Below are 13,627 nucleotides of genomic sequence, written 5' to 3' on the forward strand. Positions count from 1 at the left end.
AAATAGGTACCTACTTAAATGTTGTTTTTATGTTTTAAATTTTATTCCTCCTCTTTATTATGGGCTAATAGAGAGGTCAGAGAGGAGGAACTGGCACCTTATCTCATACTAACTTTTTGTATGCTTGTGAAGAGTTTATGTGAGAACATAATAATTATTTGTGATCCTATCTGTTGTTGGGAGAAGTTGGCTGTTTCAGAAAGTGTTATTGGTAGGTAGCAATAAAAATACATTTGTACCAGTAGCTTCTTTATTGGTTTATCAGGATAAGGTCTTTACAAAATTATTGAAAAAATTACAAAGTTACATTTAGCTTAAAATGAGTCTTGAGTTTGTTTTCCGTATGTAAGAACTACTAACGTCGAGAAAATATCGCGGCTCGTTTCTTGGATATTGAAAGTTTAAACCCTTACACGCAATCACTACAATCCATAATATTATACTTTTTACTGTAACTAGGAACAGAAATACATTACTTACGCTTTACAAAGATTTCAATTTCTATCAAAACGTTTTAAACGCTTTACTCATACTGCTAATTCAACTACAGGGAATTGGTTCTCAACCAATTACCCCCATTTTCTACACTCTGATGTTTATCCATTACATTATCTTTATCAAACATTAAAAAAATGAATAATGTGAAAGAAATATGTACTATCGTGTTTCTCCTAATTTCCATATCACATCACTCCAAAAAGGGAACATCAGTAGTTAGAAAATGATTAATGTATTTTACAGTAAAGTTATTTTATAATATTAAAAAATGCAGCAGGCTTTACCATCAAACAATGATATCGATTTACTAAACCAATTGCTATTTGAAGTTTAACTTACGATGAAAGTAAAACGATCACGATAATAATTTAAAACAGATAAAACAATACCTAACTATCTACTAAAATGATAAGCCGGAAAATCTACAAGATCAGACTTAAAAACACTACCAACAGTCGTCAAACTCTGTGCGGCATAGTGGTTTAAAAATCCAATAGCGACTCTACTACTACTTTTCCTCCTGAACTCCTTTCGATGAAAAAATAAAACATAACGAGCTTTCAAGTACGGAAACTCAAACTTGGCGAGTGACTTACGACTAAAATAATCACAAAGACATAAACTTAACACGTAAGCGTAACTAAAACGAACTAACTTTAAGAATATCGTGCTATGATAAATGCATATGTCGGGGTCGAGCGTGATGTCACCAGTGAAGAAGCTCCGATTGTGGGGGGCTAGGGGGTCGCGGGCGGGGCGGGGCGCGGCGCGGGCCCGCGGGCCGCCCGGCGCCGGGGCGCGGCGCGGNGCGGGCCCGCGGGCCGCCCGGCGCCGGGGCGCGGCGCGGGGGGGCCAGCGGTCGCTTCGTTATTTTCAAAGTGCCCCATAGTTATTTCTTCTTCTGGGCCTTCTCGGCGGCCTTGGTGATTTTGCCCGTTGTTACCTCCTTGAATGTTACGCTCTGCAACAGAAAATTAATCATTTCATTAAAAGCAGGTAGGTATCCCTTTCTTATTCACCTACTAATTTTAACGCCATTCCTCAGTACTTTACGAATCCGACGTGAATCTATAGCTTACATCTAACTAAAATTAGACGATAATGATCTGCGGAAATTCCAGAACAATCGAAACAACCTAATAATATTTTCCATCTCTATGTAATATTTCCCGTACATGTTTTTCCTCCATTTGTTTTTCTGACCTAATTTTCCCACTTGTTTTTCTGACCTAATTTTCCCACAACATTAAGTATGGGTTTATTCGTATGTTAGGTAAACGCGATAGGTACTTGGCACCCGTTGCCCCTGGGCGCTTAAATCCACTTTGGAGCCGGCTCTGGCCTAGTCTGGCGGGTCTCTGTGACTGTCCATAGGCGGGGGCAAGCAGACTATGAGTCAGCATAGGGAGCTGACTACGGGGTGCGATGGTGAGGGACCTCCTCGTGGTGCACCCTGGGCAACGTCCGTGTGGTCTGTTCACGCGGGCGGCTAACTTCTCACCTGCGCAGCAGGTCTCGTCAACTCGGGCCTGTCGGGCAACCCGTAACCCACAATTGAGTGGGCCGGGGGCCATCGAGGCATTTGCCCGGGCCATGATGCAGGGGACATCTTTAAAAACCCCCACAGGTGGGGGCTGGCGGGGCGTTTGCCCGGGCCCATTCTTTGGAGGGCCGCTCTCGGTAGTCGCGATACTTCTCTGATCAGCAGAGCTGACCGAGCAGCGGCATAGAGCAGACCGTAATCCGCTACGGCGGGCCGGGGGTCCCGTTGTACCAGGGCCGCGAGGAGAAAACCTCTATAAAAAACAACTGGAGGCGGAGCTGCGGACGAATGTCCAACCAGGACAATAACTCGCGGCTCCATTTCTTTGGGCTCTGGTGGAAACCGTCGGGTTTTAGTGACGAAAAAAAAAGGGAGCTGACTACGGCCGTGATACTCTAAAATCATCTTACGGTGTATGCCGTACCTTAATAACGCCCACGGCAACAGTCTGGCACATATAGCGCACAGGTCTTCGGCTATTGGTGGGGGCTGACAATGAGCCGGTATAGAAAAAGGCCCGATCGGACCTACGAAGAGTGAACCCGAAACATTATAATACAGTGTACGCTCACCTTAATAACGCCCACGGCAATGGTCCGGCGCATGTCGTGTACGAGTCTTCGATGAGAGGGGGCAGACGATGAACCGTCATAGGAGTCTGACAAGGGTCGGTTGGACCTACGAAGCGTGAAATCCTATACTGTGTACGCTCACCTTAATAACGCCCACAACAATGGTCTGGCTCAAGTCGCGCACATGTCTTCGGCTATTAGCGAGGCCTATGAGCAGCTGACAAGCTCTGTCCAGACCTGCGAAGACTGAAGCCTGACACCATCTTACGGTAGCTCACCTTAATAACGCCCACGGCAACGGTCTGGCGAATGTCGCGCGTGGATCTTCGGCTATTTGACGACTATAAGCCGTGGGACTGAAAAAGGTCCCATCGAACTTACCAAGCGTATTTACCGTGACAGCTACCCTGAAAGCATCTTACGGTGTACGCTCACCTTAATAACGCCCACGGCAACGGTCTGGCGCATGTCGCGCACGGCGAAGCGGCCGAGCGGCGGGAACTCCTGGAAGGACTCCACGCACAGCGCCTTGGTCGGCACCAGCATCACGATGGCCGCGTCGCCGGACTTTATCGACTTCGGGTCCACCTCGGTGGTTTTACCTGAGGTGTGATAGAGGTGAAATTAATGGCATAGCTGAAGGATTGTGAAATAATATTAACTGGTAGGAATCCAAGGCAAAATGGTTAGCCGTTAGTCAGCTTTTATCTGCATTAAGTTGCTTTACTAAATATGCAAGTATAAGAGTTGAAATATATGCATAAGGTTTCACTTCGGAAATTTCTTCGACTACTGTACAGCTTGGCTGAATTAGAGCTGAATAGGGAGCTAAAAAGTCATCGTAGCATTATATCGGTGAAATTAAACATCAGTATTCAACCTTTAGTTAACTTACGCCCCAATCCTTATTAGGTTTGCAATTTTGTTTCGCATGGTTATAGCTAAAAATAGCTTTTCAACTAGAAAATTTACATATCTATCATTGTTTACTAATGAACTAGTTGGGAACCGCGGGCTATCGCGCGGAAGTTACGTTAGTCCCTCTACGTCCGGAGCGCGGACGCGCGTAACCGAGCGCCACTGGACAAGGCCGCGCCGCTTACTGGTGTGATGCAATTACTGTATGAGGAATTTACAAGGCAACCTTTCTTTTGTGATGCTATTGAACTTATTAATATTTAATAAGCAACGAATGAGGAAAATGTATTTTGCGATTACTACCTAGTACTACTTGTCCATAGACTGAAAGCCTTCAAAACAACTTTCGAACAATGCGGACATAAAGTCAGTGCCTCCTTCGCTAAATGAATAAAATGTATTTTGATCTCATTGTCGGGAACAGAAGGCAAGTGGAAAATTTAATTGCCCGTCAACCTTTAAGCTGGTGGCAAAATGACCGAAACTAGCTATATCTAATTTATAGCTTTATGCACTATCATTGACCATGACCAAGACCATGAACCTAGTAAACGTATGTTTTGTCCCTGTGTTCGTACCTGTGCGGCGGTCGCACTTCTCCTTGATCTCAGCGAACTTGCAGGCGATGTGTGCAGTGTGGCAGTCAAGCACGGGCGTGTAGCCGTTGCTGATCTGGCCCGGGTGGTTCAGCACGATCACCTGCCAAAGACCAGTCTATTTAGTACTAGACTTTAAACTTCTTATTACCAAAAAGTTACCCGGGGTGAACACTGGTTTAAAATGACATTGCCATACTAAATTTAAACTAGAGTTCAACTCGAGTTTAACTCTTTGTAATAAGGGGATTTATGTATTGTAATTTACTAATCGGACTAGTTAGTACTTATTGTGTAACGGACGATTGGACCCTGACACATTGGAACATGAGGCGAGAATTAGTTTGACCGCAAATATTAAAATCTCAACGGGGCGTGATATCCACGGAAAAGGAAAAAGTCTATCCTTTTTTCAATGCAACTATTTCATTCCCTCACCTTTTTTGTCCTATGCCTCCTCCATTAATCTGGAGCAAGAATATGCTGCAATCATTGGAATCTAGGTCTTCCTTCATGTAGAAATATTAACGTGTCTAATTAATATAAAAACTCAAGGAAACAGAAAGTTTACTTTTAACACAGAGTCTGTAACTTGTATTTTTACCAAGGTTGAAGTTAAATAACAAACGATAGTTTATCTTTGATGACGACAAACTTTCAGGTTTATCTTTGTTTTCTTCTGTCTCAAAAACTTCCTTCCTAAGTACCTACGTATCTATATTCGGCAATCTTTTGCATGATTAGCTATTAATTAGCCTGTCTTTATTAATATAAAAACCGCATATTTTTTTAGATAAGTAAAATTCTACGTATTGATCAAGATCAGTCGTTTGTTATAACTAAAGTATTATTAAGATATCAGCTTAGGTATATTATTATTCCATATCAATATTATCAGGTAACAATCGGAACTAAGCAGCTAAGTTATCAATTTCCGCTAAATTGGTAGAGACCATAAAATTATACTTAGAGATTTTTATAACTGAATAATTATGCGATTTTGGATTTGTACATTGCATAATTTTGTAATATTGTAGGTTTGGTAACCGAAAGATGATTATCTAAAAATACGTTAATCTACCGGAACATAATTGCAAAATATTAAACGGCGCGTAATTGTTGAATACAAGTAGGTACTTAGATAAACCAGTAGCCAGTTAATTAATATGTTTGCAAACGAGTACATTTCCTAACTTGAATGGTAACAAATTAGGTACTTTTACGAAATTTGTAATTGGTTGGCACCAACTAGTGATATGAGTAGGTCCAGGTATACATGCAGTAATAGCTTAATTATCTAATTAAATTTTAACAATATTGAGCGTTGAAATTTTAAATTAATTAGGTAGAATGATACCTTAGGTAAACTACTAGTACTTAATGATGTTGATGAATCAATTAACTATTTTAAATCAATTATTTTAACTAGTACACTTGTTTAGGAAATTTTATTTGAATATTTCAATACTTATTTAGGAAATTTTAAGAACCATAATGCGACCTGTCAAATCTAAATTTTATATTATTTCATCTTGTATTTTTATGATTTTTTTTATCCACAACGAGGAAGCTCTTGGCCTGTATCTCACCTGATGGTAAGTGATGATCAGACCGAAGTGGAAACGAGCTTCACTCGGAATCCTCAACCACAGAGGAACTGGCTATCTTACCTCTAAGTGCCGGAACACAACAATGCTGTTAACATAGTTGTTATGGCGACAGACTTAGGTAAGATGGTGGTAGCTAGCCAGGCGGACTTAGAACAAGCCCTACCACCAACCAAATCGAACAGAAAAATCTGCTCCCACTGGGAATCGAACGCGGGACCTCTTACGTCTGAAGCAGGTGGTCTTACCACTAGACCACAGAGGCGGTTAAAAAGAGCATTTTATGGTAGGTAAAATGTCCTCTTCTTATAATTTTAAATTAACAACAAAAACTGGTCTTCTCACGTCTCTCTCATTGGTACCATTTCAAGGTGAGAGAATGACACGAATACATACAAAACCAGACTAGGTATCATCAAAATCAATTTGCGGAAGATATAAAATCAAGTTTTGGTTGTGTGATGATGTAACCAGTATTTTACCTGTGCAGTGAAGTCGGATGCGCCCTTAGGCGGAGCATTCTTGGAATCGCCTGCGACGAAGCCACGGCGCAACTCCTTTACCGACACGTTCTGCAAAACACGCGATAATTGTGATTCTGCCCAACACGATAAAAAAGACACAAAAACAAATTAATGTTGGCAAACCCTCCATAAGATTACAGTCTCACGGCACGGGTCAACGTACGGGACAGACTTGCATTCTTATGTTGCACTACGAAGGTTTATTTTAGTTGCAGAAATAGTATCTTGACTATTGTATAGAAAGGCAAAGCAGACTATTAAAATATCTGATAGTATCATCAGGTTAATACAAAGAACCAAGTGCGACATTTGAAATAGCCTACCTTTATCCATTAATCCGCCATATCAGGTATATTAAGCCCTTTTATTGCAACAGCATCATTCTTGAATGATATCGTAGTCTTGACTCATCAAATGAGGAAAGTCATAAATAACAATCAATGGGGATATTCTATGGATACGACAATATTTATGCGTCATTTTACAAATCATGATATTTCACATCATCATAAATATTGTTTTATATTGTTGTGATCGTATTATAACTACCTGCACAATGAGGATACTAAAAGGCAAATAGTGGGCGACAAACAATGCCATTGCAATTGTGTGCAATCCACAAAATGTGTGGAATCTCTGTTCCTGTTCTGGCCGCGCGAAGTTCAGTGTGCGTTGATTGATACCATTCATAACCTCGGCCTCCGTAGTAAGTAACCCTGAAAGACTTTTACAACAGTTGGTCTACAAGACTAGTCTAAAAGAACCTTGACGTTGAAGCCGACGTTATCCCCGGGCATGGCCTCCTGCAGCGCCTCGTGGTGCATCTCCACGGACTTCACCTCGGTGGTGATGGCCGCCGGCGCGAACACCACTACCATGCCTGGACAAACATTGGTACGATCAATCGAATAGGTAAGTCCACGTCCAAGAACAATTCGATAGTCCACCTACTAAGCATCCTAAAGTCCTAAACTCTAGTAATAAAATTGATGTAAAATATTATCGAATTTTATCTAAAGATGACTTGCTGAATGAGAGACAAAGTTGGACTGCATGTAAAATCGCATTTGACATTTTTATCTACATCTTGAATATTTTTCAAGACTTCTTGTAAGTCTCTCGTTCATACGAGTATGATGTACCGATATTCTACTTGTGCAGTAGGATCAGGAATTGTAAGACGACCTTACAATGTAGGCGGCATTATAAATAGTCTTTAACTCTATCCACATCACAGATTGGTAAGGCTGTTTTGCGAGAAATACTCTCGCCATTCCCTCCCACACCCATTCCAGATTATTCACTTTGGATTTGCTTGCGCAAAACTATGTAAGTACCCGCCTATTCCTAGTTATACGAGTACTTATAGTCCTTGCAATGTTTGCAAGCTCATTCGTAATCTTTTTGTAGAAAAACGTTTGTTAAAGTGAAAGAGCAGTGTTAACCAAGTGCAAGTTGCAACTAATGCTGCGGCAATATTTTGACGCGCAAGGTTATACCTACTGGGTCATCGACTGACCGCCCGGCAGTTAACTGTTTGCATACATGAAGAGGCCCGCCACATACGAGACTTTGACCGTAATTAGAAAATTAACCAATTTTTTTCCAAGGTATTTCACTCCCGATGAATGGTGAAAGAAATGGGATAGTTTTACGTTATGATGATGTTCAACTAGTGGTTGACATAGGACCCGATTTATGGATGGCATGACGCCACCGCTTTCGATCTTTATGAGAGGCTTTCTGGATCATGTCCAATATGGGTAATTATTTGCAAAATCATCTACGCGATAACGATAGAAACGAAAAAGCCCAATCTGAAATGGGCTGATCCTGCTTTGACCTTCCAAGTCGTCCGACAACAGACACAAATGTAGGTAAGTACCTATCGTTATCTTGAGACCTATATATGTACCTATTAAAAAGGGGGTCTAGGAATATGTGAATATTGAGTCGGTGGGGTGAATGTCGATCTTGATTCTTGATGCTGCAGCAGATCTACCAGCTCTCATCAACACCTCTATAGCTATAGGATTCTGGATTTATACAGCTACACTCGAAAATGCATTAAGTACAAGCAAATCATTCCATCCAAGTTCCCTACCTGGTTTGAGAATGCCGGTCTCGACGCGGCCCACGGGCACCGTGCCGATGCCGCCGATCTTGTACACGTCCTGAAGAGGCAGCCGGAGCGGCTTCTCTGTGGGGCGGGACGGCGGCTGGATAGCGTCCAGGGCCTGCACACAATAGGCGACTTGTACAGCAGAGATTCATCATCAACAGCCCTTTACAGTCCACTGCTGGACTATGAGCCTCCTCCACTATAGTGGAGGGTTTTGCCATAATCTCCACGCAGCAGAGATTACTTGGACATTATTGGACTTTGGGTATTATTATTTTTTGCAAATTGAAACCTGGGGCATTCGTAATGAGCACCTTAAATGCATGAGATCGTGCTTAAATTAAAACATCGATGCATCTATCTCGTCTTTAACTAAATAGAGAACTGATCAGCAGGGCTGTCTTTAACCTAGGTACTAGGGGCCCTGTCACTTAAAAATCTTCACATCTAGAAAAAGGTTCAAGCAGAGCGGCCGGGCCGCCTTGGTTGCGGAGCCCTGGACACGTGCTTAGTGGGAAAGAGCAGGGGTCTGCTGATCAGCAATTGCAGGGTAGCTTTACTCCTGAAAAATTATTGGTAGACCTTTACATAATCCCAATATAATGATACAAAGCCAGTTTACATGTAGGTACAAGTCTAGCTAAAGTCCTGGGAAAAAATGTAGGTGTAGGAAGATACAGAAAGCAAATATTTTTACTTACCTCAATGAGACACTTGCCCTCGACTTTGCCCTCCTTGCGGTCGATGGTCCAGCCCTTGAACCAGGGCATTTTGTCGGAGGGCTCGAGCATGTTGTCGCCGTGCCAGCCCGAGATCGGCACGAATGCCACCGTCGCCGGGTTGTACCCTGATGTCCAATTAGATGACAATTTTATCCGCTATGTTTATAATTTACCTAATTCCCTGAAATCCTACTTAGGTAGGCACACGTAATGTTACACGCTGTATAAATGGGTAAAGACCTCAGATCATAGAATGATCTGAGGTAAAGACAGTAGATGTACCTACCTATTAGAGAGGCTATTTTAGGAATACAGTAACAATTGAAACTGAACTGAAAATCTTTAGGGTTTTTGCAAGTTTTTCTTCTGCAGACTTTATAGACGTAAGGGGTAAACGCCTGATGGGTCATCTTCTATCTTAGTAGTGTGCCAGATAAGTCGTGATCTTGTAAAAGATCCGTTTTTAAGAAAAAGTAAGCCATAACCTCATTATTAGCATATAAATCTATGTTTACGTGTCGTAATCTTCATTTTAACCGCGTGATTGAGCAAGGCTTATCTTAATTCCGTAATGAGCAGAAACAAATCAGATTAGGCAAATTGCCTACACCATCATTGAAGCGCAATAATAACGTTAGCGTAAAATGTTAGAGCGTAAATAGAAGAGCCTGTAATTGACTTACCGATTTTTTTGATGTATGAAGAGACTTCTTTCTTGATTTCCTCATATCTGGCTTCGTGGTACGGAGGCTCGGTGGAGTCCATTTTATTGACGCCTACGATGAGCTGTTTGACGCCGAGGGTGAATGCCAGCAGGGCGTGCTCGCGGGTCTGACCGTTCTTGCTGATGCCGGCTTCGAACTCGCCGGTACCAGCAGCCACAATCAGCACGGCACAGTCCGCCTACGAAAGGTAAAAGACCTAAGTAAGCTCTAGGTATTTTTTAAGTGGACAAGGGACGCTATTATATAACGGTGGGACTTTCTGGAAGAATAACGAAGTTTGGTAAAGTTATAACTACCCACTTGAACAGATTTTTATTCGTTGCTCATGTGAACTCCGAAAGTAAAGGCGTCATGAATGAATGTGGTGTAGAAGAGATATTTGGTGAAGGAGATTAAATGAGGTGTAGTAAAAGAAATTGAGGTCCAAGTCGTGCGACAATTTTTTTCTATTTATTAATTTTTAAATTTCAATTTTAGCAGTATTTTTTTAAACACAAATAACTAGCTGCACTAATAGGAAAGAAGAGGAAGTGCCAGGCCAGGAGTCCAGGATTTTTATTTCGATTACAGTTACTAATGTATTATGTATTGTAGCTGGATGAAATTTTGGAATAGGTAGGTATGAAAATACATTTTAATTTTTAACCGGTTTATGTGTAAAATGCCTATTACAATTTAGGTACTACTCTAATGTTTACCGTTTTACATTTTTGGGAATTTAGGTGAATTATGAATGTTGCAATGTGACTTCAGTCAGCTAGAAAACAGTTTTCTTTTACACAATACAATTATGTAAGTTATTAATACATAACGTCGAAGACGCCCCTCTATGATGTAAGTTTATTAACACGTACACCTATCTAGTAGCATTAAATATACAGTACCTACTTACCTACTTATTTGTCAGCGAAGTAAATGATGTAAAAATCTAGCGCTTGAGTATAAAAACTAAAAACAAAAGAAAACATTGTTGCAGCGTTCAGCAGTGACTCCCATGGCTGCCAATATAGGTTAATTATGAGAATGAACCACAAAATCATTGTTGCACTGTTGTCAGTGCTTGAATATGACGACAAATCTTAGCATCAGCCACGGATCTACGTACGATATTTTCTAACCGAGCCAAAATTGTATTATGGCGCCCCCTCCCAGTTACCTTAAAAAGGTCGCAACGCGCTCTTGACTGATGTGCGAAATGTGTTCAAAAAACCAACTAGCCGTTTTAAAGTACCTAACTATAGATCCATTTGGCGCCCACCCCCTTAGCATATATCTAAATAATTGTAGAACTAACAAAATAAAAACAAGAGCTCACCTGCGAAGTTCCAGTAATCATGTTCTTGATGAAGTCCCTGTGGCCGGGCGCGTCGATAATAGTAACATAGTATTTGGCCGTCTCAAACTTCCACAAGGCTATGTCGATGGTTATACCACGTTCGCGTTCAGCTTTTAGCTTGTCAAGCACCTACAAACAACAAGTGAACCCTATAATGAAGTCCGCCAAAAAATTTAAAGCCCTAAAACCTATTTGTTCAATAAGTCCATAGTCAGTGGATGAATGAGAATACAACAGGGGTGCCTCAATGTCAAATTGTTATAGGAGGGCACGAAAGCTCAATGGGAAAAGCACAATCACTTCTCATCAGTGGTGGCTTACAGGGGTTTGTCATTCAAATACGACCCACAATTAGGATTTCGACTGAGATGAAGGGTAAAACATTCCGTATGATTATGGAATGAATACACTTATGAACTTCACCTTATATGAGTCTTATCCTTTTGTTAAAGTGAGACCGGTTCAATAATGGCACCGATTTATCTTATTTTTGCTATTCCTATTAGCAAGATAACTCGAGTCTTTAAAGGTCAAATAAAAGGTCGCGATCTTGAAAGTTCAAACGGTGACGTCATTGTCTGCTCTTGTCTACGTACCCAAGCATATTTGAACGAGCCTTTGCCCATCTCCTGGGCCTCCTTCTCGAACTTCTCAATGGTGCGCTTATCAATGCCGCCGCATTTATAGATCAAATGGCCGGTGGTGGTAGACTTGCCGGAGTCTACGTGGCCGATCACCACAATGTTGATGTGAGTCTTCTCTTTACCCATGGTGCCCACGTGTCGAACTCGATGCTAATCAACCAATCCTGGATAAGACGACATAATTTTATTACTAAACTTTCGATTCCCTAATCTACGCGTAAGGGCTAAGGGCGCGTCCTTCAGTGTGACTTTATCTCCATTCACATTAGGAACAACTTATTTGCAATCGAAATAATTTCTAAATATTACATCTAGCTGATTTGTGAACGCCTGCACAAATTAAAAGAGCTTTTATGCAAACCAAAGCGTGTCATACGGAAGCTCGGAACAAATCGAATCCACTGAACTTTTTATTCATAAGCGTAAGTTTCTCTCGTTAACACGCCGGTCTATTAAACATTTTGTTTTAAATTAACACTCCACCATAAATGTGATAAATCACCAAGAAAATCTGTTTCACCGGTACCGATACGCCTGAATCGCATCGGATGCACTTCGACAAAGTTCACCTGCGATGTAATTAGTCCCAATATTCCGAGAAGAGTTCGCCCAGGCCCGGGCGTGCGCATAGGATGTCCGGACATCGATACAGCGAGCTAATCCTTCCAAATATAGACAATTCCTAACGCTTGCCTTCACAAATCTCTTCATAGGTACGCCTCAATAAATTACATCGCTCAAGTGAACATTAAACTTCTTCGCCATAATTACCTATCGATACAGTATAGCAAAATCCTAATTTACTCCTCAGGTAAGAAGCAAAAACAAAAGATTTATAGCTACAATACATAATACAAAGTTAACAAAGTACCTAATATGACGCAAGTATCCACAATACGGCGCAATAAAATTATAATATTCTCAAAATGAAAGGATCTTAGGTGGCATCAGAGCCAATTGTTTCAATAAATGATAATAATCACAAAGGAGACGACAGTGCATTCATTCTTAAATTAGACTGATCTATAGAAAGTCGAGAGCACTTGGATGTATTTGCAAGACATGTTTCAAAATTAGAATAATCACATGTCGCAGTATGCTGTGTATGGATGTATCGGCAACGCACATGGGCTTCCCGGCGCGCGTCCATCTTGTGCATGTCTGCACCTAGATGTTTCGATCTTTGTTTAACATTACACTGTAACCATCTAGCCTGAGAATTGTATCTTCACCAATCAAGCTCAGGAATTCCTAGCTTTTGCCTTATGGTAGGTATTACAGTTTAAAAATGGCAACGTCGTCGCGAAATATTTTACAACAAAATAATAACATTCTATTGATAGCGTCAGACTTTTATATACTATTAACCATGGGAAAATACAATTTGTTCGATAAATCTACAGTTATGCTTACTTGGGCCAAAATAAATTAAAGCACTACCTAGTACGTCGAATTCTAATTTCACCAGTTTGTCAAAAGTATTGTTTTTCTGTCCATTTGATTATTTCAACAAGTTTATCGAATATTCGTTATTTAAAACGCTCTTAGCATTAAATTGCTAATAAATTGCGTAATTTGAAAATGTTCTACCGGCAAATTTTTAGCCAGAGGGTGAACATGTGAAAATGAAGAAAATGCCTTGCAAATATAATTTTACATGCAACTTTTATGTTCTCATCGCTAACAACAATGCGAAAACATTAATTAGGCTAATATTTAGTTTTTTCTCAATAAAATAAAGGAAAAGCTTACCCTTTGCTGCACAGTCAAGAATTTTCCGAGCGATTCAAGAGCATGCGCTGTGCGAACTTCGCCTGGGA

General features: G+C 40.9%; 1 protein-coding gene across 1 annotated transcript; it reads right to left on the minus strand.

The window, feature by feature from the left end:
* Positions 1-1,306: 1,306 nt before the first annotated feature.
* LOC114355505 (elongation factor 1-alpha 2) lies at positions 1,307-13,627 on the minus strand. The gene is made up of 11 exons (XM_028308373.1): positions 13,560-13,627; positions 11,760-11,971; positions 11,143-11,292; positions 9,786-10,005; positions 9,082-9,227; positions 8,363-8,495; positions 7,023-7,138; positions 6,217-6,306; positions 4,110-4,230; positions 3,049-3,215; positions 1,307-1,459 (listed from the first exon to the last, which is right to left on the minus strand). Exons 2-11 carry the CDS (start codon positions 11,931-11,933, stop codon positions 1,388-1,390), a joined length of 1,389 nt encoding a protein of 462 aa, XP_028164174.1. The 5' UTR covers positions 11,934-11,971; positions 13,560-13,627; the 3' UTR covers positions 1,307-1,387.

The sequence above is a fragment of the Ostrinia furnacalis genome, unplaced genomic scaffold (genome assembly GCF_004193835.3).
Source record: "Ostrinia furnacalis isolate ACB-3 unplaced genomic scaffold, ASM419383v2 OfSCF2415, whole genome shotgun sequence".
Lineage (NCBI taxonomy): Eukaryota > Metazoa > Arthropoda > Insecta > Lepidoptera > Crambidae > Ostrinia > Ostrinia furnacalis.